The 16,149-nt window shown below is 36.6% G+C and overlaps 2 protein-coding genes across 2 annotated transcripts; one reads left to right on the top strand and one right to left on the bottom strand.

Moving 5' to 3' along the window:
* The first annotated feature begins 287 nt into the window (after positions 1-287).
* On the top strand, positions 288-8,364 carry LOC104224441 (probable inactive purple acid phosphatase 27). Its single transcript, XM_009776101.2, has 13 exons — positions 288-766; positions 1,567-1,658; positions 1,841-1,910; positions 2,000-2,122; positions 2,522-2,614; positions 2,793-2,922; positions 3,966-4,047; positions 4,147-4,279; positions 5,526-5,731; positions 5,822-5,947; positions 6,594-6,903; positions 7,532-7,871; positions 7,965-8,364. The coding sequence occupies exons 1-12, from the start codon at positions 593-595 to the stop codon at positions 7,835-7,837; spliced, it is 1,845 nt and encodes a 614-aa protein (XP_009774403.1). The 5' UTR covers positions 288-592; the 3' UTR covers positions 7,838-7,871; positions 7,965-8,364.
* Positions 8,365-8,493: 129 nt separating this feature from the next.
* On the bottom strand, positions 8,494-15,070 carry LOC104224452 (uncharacterized). Its single transcript, XM_009776113.2, has 7 exons — positions 14,580-15,070; positions 13,854-14,037; positions 13,521-13,771; positions 10,968-11,082; positions 9,521-9,613; positions 9,123-9,266; positions 8,494-8,821 (listed from the first exon to the last, which is right to left on the bottom strand). Exons 1-7 carry the CDS (start codon positions 14,975-14,977, stop codon positions 8,705-8,707), a joined length of 1,302 nt encoding a protein of 433 aa, XP_009774415.1. The 5' UTR covers positions 14,978-15,070; the 3' UTR covers positions 8,494-8,704.
* Between the last annotated feature and the right edge of the window lie 1,079 nt (positions 15,071-16,149).

Raw genomic sequence — 16,149 nt, 5'->3', positions numbered from 1 at the left:
TAAAGTCTGCGTACATATTACCCTCCTCATACCCCACTTGTGAGATTATACTGGATTGTTGTTGTTGTTATATGTCTTGATACACATTAGTCCACTTGTGAAATAAAATAAAAATTATTATTACCTCTGTTTGACTGAGCACGGAGTTTAAGTAAAAAATGAAAGACTTTTAAAATTTGTGATCCTAATTAAGCTAAATTGTTACCAAATTTACAAAGGGTTTATTTTTTTTTGGAACGGACCAAAAACAAATAAGTTGTGGACGAGAGGGTCATGTCATCCCCTTCGACTAGACTTTTCATTTGAGATCTCAAAATTCACCATAGAAAGTTATATACACAGCTCCAAGAGTGAGTACCAAGTTAAGACTCAAATTTACAAAGCAAAAAATTGAAGTGGACTTCCATGATTGGAATAATTCTTGGAATCTTCACGCAAAAGCCGGCGACTTTTGCTGAAATCTCTGAATTTAAGTCTTAAGTTCCTACTTCTAATATTGACTAGCAGATAAAGTAATTCCACTGTCTCTCTTGGATTCCTGATAAGTAAAGGGAAGTACTTGTTTCACTCTCTGTATCAATTGAGTGAAAAAATGAAGAGTATTCTACGCTTTGCAAAGTTAATATTTGTGTTGTTGGGTAGTCTGTATGTTGCTTCAGCTCATAATGGGGAGCAGCCTTTATCAAACATAGCAATACATAGAGCTACTCTTGCACTTCAGGATTCAGTCACCATTAAAGCTTATCCATTTATTCTTGGTACCAAGGTACTTATACCTTGTGGATTTTTGTTTTATTTGTAATCCTTTGTCTTCATCCTCTTAGGTAAATTTTTTTTTTTTTTTGGTGGTGGGGGTCTTTGGGTAGGGACGAGGGAGGATGAAGCTTTTAAGATGGATATTGGGGCGAAATTGAAACATTTATCTAATTCATTAATTGGTCTATAGTATATACCTGTTAGCATTCTCTTAGCTTTTACAAAGACCTGCTATCATTTACAATCTTGTAGTCTTAGCTCGCCACTGGCCTCTTGATGTTTTCGACTCACCGCATTTAGGGACTCATTTTTGCTTATATTTAGTCTTGTATCATTCTAGACGAGCCAAGGTTTCAAGCTTATGGGTTCGGGATTCTAATTGTTTGAAGTTACTGGGTTCTAACTAATAATTTGTACGTTATTCAATAGATTTTTAAGACAAATACAGGGTTCGAACCAAAGCTACTGGGTTTGGCCGAACCCGCTTCCGACACTCTAGCTCTACCCCTGCTTCTAGACAGTAGGCGAGCTAAAGGGAGCAACCCCATTGCTGGAAAGCTGTACTGAACAAATAGAGTAAAACAACTTTTTTGGGGTTATATATGAACTGTTGAATCCCCTTGATAAGAAAATATTCTAGTATAGTGGTAAAGGAGGTTCAAATATTGTCTTAGAGCACAAGTTCAAATCGTAGGTGTGATATTCTAGTATTTTTTTTGTATCCTCTTGTATGAATTTCTGTCTCCGCTGCTGATTCTAGAGGTGTTTGGATACTCTTTGTGAGCTATGATATATCCGTTAACATGACAGGGTGGTGACACAGAATGGGTAACGGTGGATATTGAGCACCCCAAGCCATCTCATGATGACTGGGTTGGAGTTTTCTCTCCAGCAAAATTCAAGTATGTTCATTTTTTGTATTATATCTATCTTTCCCAAATGCCTTCAGTAGTTTTAAGCTGTAGCATCCTTATGGTTAGTGAAGTTCATCTTTGAACAGCTTATGGCAGACTAGTCTTGTTAAATTTGCTGCTTGACAATAGATCTTCCGATAATGAGTTGATGTAGTCCTTTTGCATCTCAGTGGATCCACATGTTATTTTGAAAACGATCCCAGAGAACAGGCTCCATATATTTGTACAGCACCAATTAAGGTTAGTATAGTTCAAGCATATTTTAAAGAACTGAAAGCAATTAGGAGATGTGTTTGCATTTTCTCACCAAAATAATGTGTTTGCCGCAGTACAACTTTGCAAATTTCTCCAATTCTGGTTACGAGAAAACAGGAAAAACTTCACTGAAGTTCCAATTAATCAATCAGCGGGCAGATTTCTCCTTTGCATTGTTTACCAGCGGGTTGTCAAATGTCTGTAAATCAACTGACCTCTATGCTTCATTTTCTCTTCCTTTTTCCTTTTTCCCCCACCCCAAATTGCTTTGCACTTTAGATTTATAGAAGTTGCATGAAAAAATAACATTAGGATTCACTTTGGCTTACATTTAAAGGTTTCCATTGCTCATCTTAATGTTCTTATCATATAGTATTTGATTTGACATACCTGTTGAAAGATATGTGAACAGAAATAAAACCTCCATACAACTCAGCATTCAAATTCCAAAATACACATCATCCAGCAAGTGCTGCATACCAGTGCTGTAGATGATATTTTGATCCATCACAAATCTACAAACAAAATAGCTGCTCAAATGCTTGCCAGTTTTAGTATTTTTGTCAAGTTAACTAAATATATGCTATTTGTTGCAGCCAAAGCTGGTGGCAATTTCGAATTCCATATCATTTGCAAATCCTAAAGCGCCACTTTATCCACGGCTTGCTTTGGGGAAGTCATGGAATGAAGTAAGTTGGTGCTAATCCTAGTTTATTTCTCTACTATAGAGGAAGGAACATCATCCTCACCCTATTGTGCTATTCCATCATTTGTCTCAATAAGTACACTAGCTATATCTGCATGATGTAAATCTTCATGTTTTCTAGTAGGTGATGTAAATCTTCATGTTTTATTCTGTTTCCATAGATGACATTGACCTGGACAAGTGGCTATGATATAGACGAAGCTGTTCCTTTCATTGAGTGGGGTCGGAAGGGTGATCCTCAACATCGCTCACCAGCAGGAACATTGACATTTGATAGAAACACCATGTGTGGTATGTTACAATTTTAATGACAACATTCCTCATGTAGCATCGTATAAATCTTGTAAAGTGAAATTGATCAATTTACCAATCACAAACTTTAAGATTCACCATGTGTATTGCTAATTTTAGGGAGCAGTGACACTAAAATTGGTTGTCTTCATTTATGTTTCCAAATGTATTTCCAAGAGGGTAAAGCAAATTATTGAGAACTTAAAAACATGATGATTGTTAAAGAAATGGACCTTGGGCCCAACTCAACCCTTCGTTTCTTTATCATTAAGACCAAGGTTCATTTCTTTATCAATGATCAAGAAGTATGTGATGAAGAACACCAAATGGTAATAATCAATCTCACACAATTTTTTGGGAGCAACAGAGTGGCTTCATTGGACCTGAGTAGCCTTTTTATTTTGAAGTTATGCTTCAACCATAAGAAAATGAGGGAAAGAAAATAAGTATCGTACCTACAAATTGTTTAAGGGAGACAACCATGGTTTGCGCTCAGGTGCTTCCCTATTCTGTAATAATCATTGCAAACTCTAACTGAGATAAAAGTGAGTTGCGCTATTTTTGGCCTGCAGCTTCTGTTGTAGACATTTTTAAGCATACACAAAAAATTACACAGTTTTTTTTTATCAAACTAACAGTTTTTGAGTTTGAATTTTATGATTTGTGCATATGCTTTTCCAGTTTCTAACACTAAAACTAGCATAGAGCTCTGTCCCCTATTATTCTTAAGCGACTGATGCTGCATGTGGTTATGGTGGTCACTGTATAAGACAGATTATTGGAGTCTAGTCCATCTTCTGTAAAGGGTGTTTGCAGAGGTCGTCAGTGAATGTTAGACGTTAGAATTTCTATGTAGACTCTCCAAAGGGTTGAGAAATCATGATATTTAAGCTTAATTGGGGCAAAGAACCAATTCCGGCAATCATCGAATAAACTCTAAATTCCAGTTTAACCAACTGTTTCATTTAATCTGTGCTCCACTGTTAGCAGACCAGTGAGATATATCAGCCTGCGAGTAATACTTATCTCATGTGCACTTTCAGGTTCGCCTGCTCGTACAGTTGGTTGGCGTGATCCAGGGTTCATACACACTAGCTTCATGAAGGATTTGTGGCCAAACAACTTGTAAGTTTGTTGTACAATTTGTGTTGCCTCAGGAATAGAACTTTGACTTGAGACAATGTTCATGTATATTTCTGTTGTGTTAAACAACAAACTTGTCAGGTACACATACAAGATGGGTCACATATTATCAAATGGTTCCTATGTTTGGAGTAAGATGTATTCCTTTAGATCATCCCCATATCCGGGACAGAACTCGTTGCAACGGGTTATAATTTTTGGAGACATGGGAAAGGTAACATCAAGTACTAACAATGAAAAATTAGTGAATCCGTCTCTCTTCCATTCTTCTCTTCTTGGATATAGTGCCAAAAATAGAATCAGAGTTACAAGGTTCCGTCGTTTCTTTAACCCAACTAAGGATTGTACGAAGTTATAGGCTAACATCTCATTTCAGGAAGATGAGACAATTTCTCTGGAATTTCAAGTTGGACAAAGTGAAATATGAAATACGTGAAGTTTTTCTGAAAGGAAAAAAGCATTGCTTTTTGTAGAATATGAATTTCCAAATGAATTTGAAATCAAAGAAACTTGTGATGAGATTGTTGAACATTCTTACTTACAATAGCGAGTAAATCATTCACGATGTCCCAAAAGGTCATTTAAATTGCTATAGTGGGAGCACTAGTTTTATGTCCATTGAATTATTACCTTTCCTACTCTGAATATGATAATTCACCTACATTCTGATGTTAGCAAAGCAGTTCAAATATGGGTCCTGTATGACAGCTTGATTCAGCAGATTCATGTGATTAATGTGAGACATGTCTTATAGGCATTGATTTAAGCATCATATTACCAGGTTATTACTAAATTTGGTTTCTAGAGCAGTATAGTAATTGCATATAGTTCGAGTTATTAAGACTTATTTGAGCAACAAATTTTTCATTTACTGTCATATCATATATATTGAGTTCAAACTATCATTCATGATCATATTTCCTTTCTTTAGAATGTTATGAGCTGATAAACTACAAGTTCTAAGCTTGTGCTACCACTGATCTTATGACAATGCAAGGCCACTCCATGTGAGTGGAGGTTAAGCTTTTAAATCATTGTCAATTGATATAATTGATATGATGGCCAGAGGTTAAGCTTGTTTTTTCTCCTTTGCTGAGCACATACATCCAGTTTGGAATTGTTTGCTAGTAGGATTACCTGTCACTGATTTAGTCTGAATGCTGTGATAATCTTTTACAATTCCCCTTTTGCTTACTGTACGGTCAGGCCCTTCTAGAGTACCCTTTGCATTTTAGAAAAGTCCTGGGAACTAGAAATCACTAACCATTGAGTAACTTGAAGAATGTGTTTCATTGAATGGTTGTCGTAGATATCTTGAGATGCTTCCTGTGGATTATTTTGTAGTTGTTCATTTTGGGCAGAAGACGGGCTTTACAGAATCTTGTGCTTTCATCTTCCTTGAACCAAGTTTTTGTTCAATATGAAAATCAGAACCAATTAAACTGTATAGTGATTTTCAGGCAGAGCGCGATGGTTCAAATGAGTATAGTAATTATCAACCAGGCTCACTCAATACAACGGACCAACTCATCAAGGATCTTAAAAACATTGACATAGTTTTTCATATAGGAGACATTACGTATGCCAATGGATATATATCACAATGGGACCAATTTACTGCACAAGTGGAACCTATTGCATCAACCGTACCCTATATGATTGCAAGGTTCGTGTCCTCAACAATGTTGTGTGTTATTAAGCTTCACCCATTACTTTTCATTTATTTCTTTTTCTATGAAATATGAACTCCTTGCAGTGGTAATCATGAGCGTGATTGTCCTGGAACTGGCTCCTTCTATGAGGGTAATGATTCTGGTGGAGAATGTGGAGTGCTAGCTCAAACCATGTTTTATGTTCCCGCGGATAATAGAGCTAAGTTTTGGTAATAAACTATTCTATATCATTCATTATATTTGACATGAAAATCTGGGCAATCAGTTGTTTAGAGTCCTCCCACCCACCCCCCCCCACCCCACACACACACAACACACACACACACACAACACACACACACACACACAAAGAAAAGAAAGAATCAGGTTCTGCTGTGACAAGTAAAAAGAATTTTCGTGCTTAAAAAGGGGTGGGTAACTTTTCTCTATTGAACAAAAAAAGGACTTGAAAGATTGTTTAAGTGCTTGTACTGAAGAGTGTCTTGTACCTGTGCACATTTTTCCAATTGAAGGTCTTAATTGGTTTTAATTTGTCCAGTCTCCATTGTGATTGAAGTTGAATTCATTGTTTTTTTTTTCTGTTGATATTTTTCACTTTTCACAATTTAGAAATACTTTAGAAGTTACGGGGAAGAAAAAGACTTTAGAAGTTATAGCCAAAGATGTTGAAGCTTGACCCTTAAAAAATAAATCAAGATATTCAATTTGGTATGTGGAAGCAAGAGATGAGCAAGTTACATTCCTAAAAGCTTATTTGCACCATATCTGTTGAAAGCACCTGAATCATTTACATTAGGACACTCTTCCGTCAACTTCTGACATTTTGCTATGACATATGTATCCTACTAACTGCAGGTATTCAACAGATTATGGCATGTTTCACTTTTGCATAGCAGACAGCGAGCATGATTGGAGAGAGGGATCTGAGCAATATAAATTTATTGAACATTGTCTTGCATCAGTAGACAGACAGAAGCAGCCTTGGCTGATTTTTTCTGCTCATCGGGTTCTTGGTTACTCTTCTGACAAATGGTATGGCATAGGAGGTTCATTTGAGGAGCCCATGGGAAGGGAAAGCTTGCAGAAGCTTTGGCAGAAATATAAAGTGGATATTGCATTTTATGGTCATGTTCATAACTATGAAAGAACTTGTCCTATTTACCAGGTAAGCATTGCTACTTATTTTTTCCTACTTTGAATCATACAATTCGTTTCTGATGTCAAAGCTTACGTGTTGAGTTGTATAAACTCAAAACTAGAAATCACATCCATTGTTGGGAAAGTTTATATGGCTGTATTGAAACTGCATTTTACTACTTGTACGTCTCAAATAGAGGCAAATACAGTTATTAGGGAGTTTTGGTTCTCAAGATAGTTTCGTCAGCATTTCACCAGACATTTTAATCTTACTTGTATTAAGATAAGAGAGGGTACTTGCATCAAAAGAATTAAAAGGAAAGAAAAGGAGAAGCTTGATTATATGGAATTTTTCCCTTTTGTTTCATTTCTATCCAAAACACCTTTGTTTTCTGGCTTCTCTTATTGTTTCCTTCTTTTTCCTTTACCAATAAACCTGTCTTTAACAAGAGCATATGCTGGCAGTAATTCATGCTCTTATTATTCGGTCTTCAAAAATAAGGAAACTAACAAGGGCATTTTATACCAGGATTGATATCTGGACCTTTCTTAAGTAAAGGCAAAAACATGAAATTTTTTAAAGAACAGCTAGGTGCATGTGTCCATTCTCAGTGTTTTCACATTGGACTTTCCTATGATGTTTTCCTATGATGCAGAACCAATGCGTGAACTCGGAAAGATCACACTATTCTGGTGTTGTCAATGGAACAATCCATGTTGTTGTAGGTGGCGGAGGGAGCCACTTATCAGAATTCAGTCCAGTTAATACCACTTGGAGTCTTTACAAGGATTATGATTGGGGGTTCGTCAAGCTTACAGCCTTTAATCATTCATCGCTTCTTTTTGAATATAAAAAGAGTAGAGATGGTAAAGTCTATGATTCTTTCACCATCTCAAGGGACTATAAAGATGTCTTAGCTTGTGTCCATGATGGTTGTGAGCCAACCACTCTTGCTTCTTGAACCGATCTAAATGTACACTGGTGAAATCATTCAGGTATAAGATTTGTTGTAATTGGTTCCGATACAATAAAAGATGCCATAATGTACATTAGCTTTAGTTTTTAGCACCTTCAAATTTTCATTGCAGCTGGAGAAGATGTCATTTGGGAGTTCCTTCTCGTTTCTTCTTTCTTCAGGATGGTCGCCTCACAATCCAAATCCATCCATTTTCACTCCCCACTTGCTGAATACAGTTTCCAGCGTTGATGTGATGGTTTAACGCGGATTCGATCGCGTATTCGATCGCGGATTAGACGCATCGAAAAGTGGAGGGGGGAGAGGGGCATCAAAGAGAGTATCGGAGCTGTTCATAACGAACAAATATTCATTCCAAAATATTCTGTTGTAGAATAATAAGCCAAAGTATTAACCAAGAGAGCTACGGGCATTTTACCTTCAAGATTGCATTCACCCACCTTTTGAGCCTGTTTTAACAATATTACGTTCAAGATATTAACTGTTTGATACGAGAGGTAAGTTCAGCTGTGTCTCTGCAACTCAACTCTGCATTCCCTTAATATTGCTTTGTAAAAGCTTAGTTGCCCAAATTAAGAAACAGTAGATGAGATGAGGGGAGAAAAGTGTCTAAATATCAGCAGGGGAAAACCCTCACAGGATGAAGTAAAAACATGGCATTTATCTTACTAATTCACCATTATTCTCATCTTACATGACGCCAATATGTATTTTCTGGGGTCATATATACACGTTCCAAACACGGAAAGCAATGTAGACGGGAAAGATCATGCCATTACTCTGGGTTGTTAATTTCTTAACAATGCAATTTTATAAGGCTTAGTTGAAAAGCATTTCCTGTGCATGGCACCTTTAACCAGCCATATCTGCATCTTGAGTTGATCTTCCATCTTCGACACATGAACTGATTGATGCAAAAAGATGTTCAATTCTCAGAGGAGAATGTCGAGCAGCGTACTGGAACAAGACCTGACAAACAAAATCAAGTTACTATGTCAAACGAAACATCCAATGATAATGAAGCACGCATCTGAGTTGAAGGACTTAATCCGTGAAATGAATTCTGTCGAAACATGCCAAGATACTTCATTAAAGAGCAACCCATGCAATGATCCAACAGATTTGCGCATGGACTACAACAGCGATATGGCATGGTACCACAATATATAGGACGAACACTTGGCACCAGATCTACGTGATTAAAATTTTAAACTGGTAATTGAATCAGCAACTCCAACATAGGACATGCAATCTGAATCCACCATCTAACCTTCGAATAACTATCAGCAAAAGCACGAGCACGATTGGATTTGCCCAGGTATTGTAGATCAGCTTTCTCCAGTTTACTGTCAACAAAAACTAATCCTCCTTCACCTATAGCAAACTTTATAAGATCTCCACGGTGAAGTTCTGTCTGAAGACCATGAGAGGAGATTTCAGTAATGGATAACAAGACAAGGAATGATATATGAAAAGGGGAAGAAAAAGCAAAAGGAGAGAGAAAAAGAGCTACTATGAACTCCGCTCTTTTGGTACCAAACTGATTTACTTCTTCCTAAGTTTGGAGGATTGAGAAAGCTGACTAGGAGGGCTTTTTCACACCTCTCCTCTATCCTTCCTCCTCTTAATCCCAATTAAATAAAGTGCAAAATGATGATACGATCGAACCTTTTGTATGAAATCCCCAAGCAAGCAACCAAATACGACAGGAGGATCATCAGATGTAGCCAGTCTGCCATCACCTAGGAGCTCCAAAACTACCTGGTTGTACAAGAAACGAAATGTGTGAATCCCATTTACCACAATTCACTAAATCCACTAGCATATGGTGAATTTCATTCCTCCATTCCAAAAACAATACAATAGTGATTTTGAATGCTAGATCCAAAGACAATAGAATAACGATAAGAAAAATTCAGCAGCACTTGTTATCCCTAATTCCAGCTCAAAAATTGTAATTTTACAATAAAACTTCCAAATTCTCTAAAACTCAAGAAAGAAAAATAGATTAATCATTTCCTCCTATTGTATAGATATGACCTAAAGAAGCCAATCCCTAGCAAATTGGGTTTTAGGTAAGATAGCGATTACGAACTCATTCCTGCTACATAAACCGAATTAGTCGACAAATTCGATTACATCATCTCAAGCTGGAAGCCTTGGCCATGTACCGTTGTACCAGAACATCCTCCCTCACAGCTAAAAGATATATATCTATAAACACAAATTCCAAATCCACGTAATTGTCGATATCATTGCCAAATGTGATTATATCATTTTATGACCCTAAGCTGCACCAAGCCCTAAGGTTCAGAAAAAACGTTACAACATAAAGTTACACCCTTTAATTTTTCTACTAAGAGATTCAACTTGAATCAGGGACATAATTTCTATTTCTAGCCTAATATGTGTGACAGCTCCCCTATTCATAATGCTATAAACCAAATGATTCACTAACGTTTTAATTATGACCAGCAAGCACTCCGATATGGCGGTACCATAAGTTCTAAATAAGGTAATTTCGTCGTTCGCATCCATAGGTGGATTTTAATACATTACAGAGCCTGGTGAGGTTGCGTACGATAGACCCTTGTGGTCCGGCCCTTCCTCGGACCCCGCGCATAGCGGAAGCTTAATACACCGGGCTGCCCTTTTTACAGAGCCTAGTGAGTAGATTTTTTATGTAGAAACTAACTACTAAGCAAAAGCCTGCGAAATCAAGAAATATATGCATTAATTGCTTATGATCAGGATTAAGGAGAAGAGGCCTAAGTCAAGTAAAATGGTGAGCTTTAGAATTTTCTTCATTATTTTAGGGATCAAGCTCAGACAACCTTAAGTGAGGTTGATTAACTTACTCTTTCATAAGAGCTAAATATGTCAATTCATTTACCAATACAAGCTTCAGCCAAGCTAAAATTGTTGGCAAGAACTTCAATTTTTCGACAAAAGTAACTCAAACAAAGTTTTCTTTAGTTGCCCTGGGAGTTAGATTTTTTAGTGGCTTGATTCGTTTTACAATCCTTGTGTAACCTTATCGATTACATAATTGAGTTGTAACAACTTTCAAATTCAAAAGGTACATAATGGACATAATGGGCAAAGAGTGATGTACCTGTTGTTGACTTGGAACTTGTCCTTTATTATCTGTATCAATGACATACTGGCTACAGTTCTCATCCTTCCAAACCAATGTTAGCGGTGTATTTCCTGTTTGATAATGTGCATGCCTGGGTGCGGATTGGACAATTACAATGAAAAACAGAAAGAATCATGATCAAATGAAAGAACAAAAAATCACCTGGAGTTTTCCAAAAGCCATAAGGTACAGGAGCTAAAGGTTTGACTACTGATGAGTGCTAGAGAAACTACAGTAAAACTAGACAATTTAACACTAGAATAGCATAGACCAACTAAAGTGCTACGGTCCAAACCATGAAATATAAATTTTCAAAATCATACGATTGCTGTATTCTAGTTCCATGGATGCTAACAGTGTCACGATATGCATTCCAAATGAACAGTACAGACAAGGGGAAGGCAAGATAACCTATAGGTGGACCCAGAAAAGGATCAAGCTGTTCACAAGCAACTTCTAAGTGCCATCCATATGCAGCCTAACTGAAGAGTGCACAATAAAAGTTAGAAATATAGGGCAGTGAATATCATGTGGCTCCAGAAAAAGTAAAGATATGGTGGAATAAGGGTTATTTTGTAAGGGGGAAAAACCAAGTCCTGGTTAAGTTGCTGAGAAAGCACATAACTCTAAGGACCGACCCATGTAACCAACACCTTAGTTGGATATTCATTCCAATGAATGCACATATATGTAAACAACTTGCTTTTCGAACGGAGGACGCAGCACCCAGAGTTTCACAACCTTTAAGGCCTTTGTAGTTGTAACAACTCCAGCTCATTTTGAATAAGCATCTTAATCTTCTACCAGAATTCTGCACCCATATAATGAGAGAGAACACGGAAAAGCTTCTTAAACATAACAAAAACAAATTTGAAGGGTAATAGATTCTAAACATGAATATTTCCTAAACTGGAACACATTATAATGTTCATACAGCTACATCATCTCTAATGAGCTTCTCTCCTTCATGATCTTCTTTTGAACAAAAAAAATTAATTGACGTGTTCTGCATATTGAGATAGAGAAAATATGAAGCATGGGACACCAGCGTCGGGCATGATATGAAGTTCTGAAATTAGAGGGACACAAATCCACTAGGACATAATATACATAATTGAGTATATGACCTAGGATATTTTAAGAAAACATCTAGTAGCTATAAATAATGTATTTCATTAACTCCCTAAACTGGAATACCACATATTGTTCGCAGAAGCTAGAACATTTTAATGAGCTTCTCTCCTTCATGATAGTTAAAAAAGTTAAGCATTACACAAATTGAAGATCAGCAGTTCACCACTATGAAGCATTGTACACCCAGGTTGGGTATGAAATAAAGTTTTTGAAAACTAGAGGACACAACACCATTAGGAGACAAAATTTTCATGTCGTATCTGAACCGGTGTCCCAAGCTTCATAGCTATATTCGTATGAAGCATTAGACAGACACAATACCACCAGGAAACACCTTATCAAAAAATACCACTAGGAAAAATATGTCATCAATTAATTTCCACAACATCCTCCATGGAGATCATTGGAGTAGATATCGGCCCCAACGACTAAGTTAGTTCAACGGACTAACGGAAGACCCAAGTCAAACTTAGACTCCGAGGACCTGGATGACTATAAATATGAGATGAAGGACAAGCTACCATGGCATCCAACAATACTCAAAAGCATTCAACTACACAGCCTTCTGCTATACACGACTTTTATTTTTCCTTGTCTTACACTTGTATTTTCTCTAAAGAACATTGTACCTTCCATATTTAGTTTCTTTAGAAGCTCTTAGCTTGCACTCCTTTGTCCCCATACTTGTAATTTAGCCTAGGCCTCTATCTTATGGAGATAGCATTGTACTACATGAAGTCCGATGACAATAATAAAAATACGCTCTCTTTTCTCTCTATTTTACTGTTGCCATTCCAATACTATACTTATGTTTGTGCATCTTTCTTGGTCTCTCACCATATTCGACCGCAGAGAATTTTTCCCTCTAAAGACGCCACAAAGGACTCTACCATCAGTAAAGGAAAGACAGAGTGGCATCTTTTGTAAACTAAAAATCGGATAAAATAGTTTTTGAAAGTGTAGCATCTTTCTTCAAGGATATAACTCAAAACAACTAAGACGGAAAAAGATTGTTTAAGAACTTCAGAGGCCTTTAACCAGATTAGTCTGATGGCAATCCACTTGTTTTACAAGATCTAGAAAGCCCCCCCATCAAAGAAACTAATTCTGAATGACAGCTTACTTTCTCATGTATAACACTTGAAACATCATAGCAAACACTTTTTGTGATGTGATAAGCTTTTAATGGTCAAACGAACAAGTTAAAGAAAAGCTTATTTACTGTGTGACTTACTTCTTTATATGCTTGCTATTTTCTTATTCCTTTTTTCCTTTTTATCATTGAAAGAGATGAAGAAAAAGAGTTGTGAACTTCAAGAGCAAATTATGTTCACGGTTTGTTATACATTGCCTTCTACTAAACAAATGAGAGATAATCAGCAAAAAAGAACTTACTTGTTGTAAAACAGTAATCCATCCTTGACATATGGAACTTGTCCTGCATAAGCTGTGTGTAGTCCTTCTTTGTCACAGTTGTAGACAGGAAGTGTACTAAATTTATATCTATGATAAGTTGAGGGAGCATCACAAGCCCCCGTCTCAGCAAGCTTGCTGTTTAACCAAAAGAATCTGAATTCTGCCGTGCACTCATATAATGAAAGTCCCGCCCAACATACACCGTCAATGACATAATATGTTTCGTCAGACTGCCACATTAAAGACAATGCAGAACATTATAGGTATACAGAACAAAATACGAGCAACAATGATACATGATTCAATTGTTACCTCATGAAATATGCAATCGAGAATACAGTATGATTGAGCAGATTTACTGTTATTAGTCCTGGCACCATTGGGTAGAGCAGAAGGAAAACGGTGTAAGCGAACTCCATTGCGCAGTCTACTGATTGTTGTTCCGTCTGAAGAAACAACAAAACATCGTTTTCCAGCTGGCCTAGCAAATACATACCTGCACACCAAATTCGAACTAAAATTAGTTATATGCTTAAAAATATATTCGTTAGGTTGAATTAAGCAAACTATTCACAACAAAGGTAAAGCGACCAGCGGCAGAGCCAGAAATTCTAACAAGAGGATTTAAATACACTACATTAGAAGTTTTTCTAGCCAAGCTCAAAGCATTCAATTTTGACCTAGTCTAAGGTTAACGATTGACCATATCACAAAGTTGAATTGCCAAACTCAGCTTCTGGAAAAATTTAAATGCTTAACATCAGTCCGTTCCGAGGGTCTAGCAGAAACGGCCTCTCTGCCTCTCTTAGGGGTAAGGTCTGTTTACACACTAAGCTCCCAGACCCCATTGGTTGGTGGGAACTCACTGCTTTGTTGTTGTAACATCAGTTCGTTCAATAAGTATCAAAATTCAAATTTTTTGAAGTGAAACTAAAAAAATTAGCCTTTTAATTTGACAAGTGATAAAATTGAATAAATAAATAAATATAGAAATCCTCTAAATTCCTAAGAAATTAAAAGGAGCAAGTAAAATGTTACCAATCCGTGTTCAAGTTATCAGGAACATCAATCATCCATTCAGGAAGCATAAGCTGCTTGGCGAACCACTGACGAGCTTCAGGTCCTCTGAGCTTAGTAGCTTGACGAATATCATGTGCGTCCTTAGGATGTCCAAAATCGGCGTCGGTTTCATCCGGAAAGGAATCAACTTCGGGGACGGAAGCAACTTCTATATCCAGCTGTTTCTCTTCGGAAGCGGACTTGTAGTCATCGTCTTGCGTGGGTTGAAGAGAGAGGACTGTGGAAGCTAAACGACGAGCTTGTAACTGAGCGTCGCGGCGATTTTGGCACTGCCGGAGCAATGAAAGTTCTCGGCGTCTTTGTTGGTCTGAGATCGCCAGCCGTTTGAACGGGCGGCGTATATCATGCGAGCTCATCCTCTGTGTCGCTGGATGTGAAAGTTGGAAATTTGGCAATTGCTACGTTTAAACTTGCAGCGATCCCTCCCTCCTCTTTGCCAAAGTTGTAATATGAAATAGTGATGAGAAATTGGCAAAAATGGTCCCTTATGGGTAGGAGCTGGGGCGTAAATAGGCCGGGTTGGTTCAATTTTTCAATTATCAAATCAAATTAATTGTCTCGGATTGTTAAATCTATAAACCAAATTAAATTAATAAAAGTCAGATTTTTCAATCGTAATAGTTCTCGGGTTTTTTTCCGATAAAATCTTCATAGCATAAAATTTATAATTTGTGCTCTAATATTTCTTAAGTCCTAGTAGGATAAAACTATATAAGATCTTACGCAAAATAATGTAACATGAATCATGATTATATTAAAATACTCAACAAATTGCATAAGATAAATACTGCTAATTAATAAGCCATAATAAAAATAAACATAATCTAACTAAGTCATGTTAAAATAAGTACGACTAATAAGTACTAAGTATTAATTACATGACTAAATAATATTAAAAGTAAGTTATGCATTTTCACTATCTAAATCAGTGCAAAACTAAAAAAAAATATCCATTACTATTGTCATTCCTTAGTATTGAATAGAATTATTTTTTTTTTTTGCATTAGTATTGATTTGATTTTGCTTTGGGCTTTATTTGAGTTACTAACTTTTATGGGCTATAAAATATATATGACTATTCAAAAGTTCTAAGTCCAAATTTGAAATAATACATCAAAAAAGAAAACTATTAAAGAGTTTAAAAAATATTTAATAAATTACATTACAATAATTATTTTTATGTATAAAATATTTTTAAAACTCGTATATATGTCATGGCGGGTTGGTTTGGTTTCGGTTTGACTTTTTTTAGTTAAAACCAAACCAAATCAATTATGATCGGGTTTTTTTTCTAACACCAAACCATATCAAACCAACCATAGTCGGGTTTTTTTCCTCGGTTTGATTCAGATTATCGGTTTGGTGCGATTTGTCTGTTTTCTTTGTACATCCCTAGGTAGGAGGGGCAAACGGGCGGGTCGAGTCGGGTATGGTTCGGGTTGAAAGCAGGTAATGAAAAAATAAATAAATTATCCGGCCCGACCCATATTTAATACGGATAAAAAATGGGCTAACCGGTGGATAATAT

Source organism: Nicotiana sylvestris, chromosome 8 (assembly GCF_000393655.2).
Source record: "Nicotiana sylvestris chromosome 8, ASM39365v2, whole genome shotgun sequence".
NCBI classification, from domain to species: domain Eukaryota; kingdom Viridiplantae; phylum Streptophyta; class Magnoliopsida; order Solanales; family Solanaceae; genus Nicotiana; species Nicotiana sylvestris.
The sequence above is the reverse complement of the archived record's forward strand: the minus strand, read 5'-3'. Positions and strand labels throughout refer to the sequence as shown.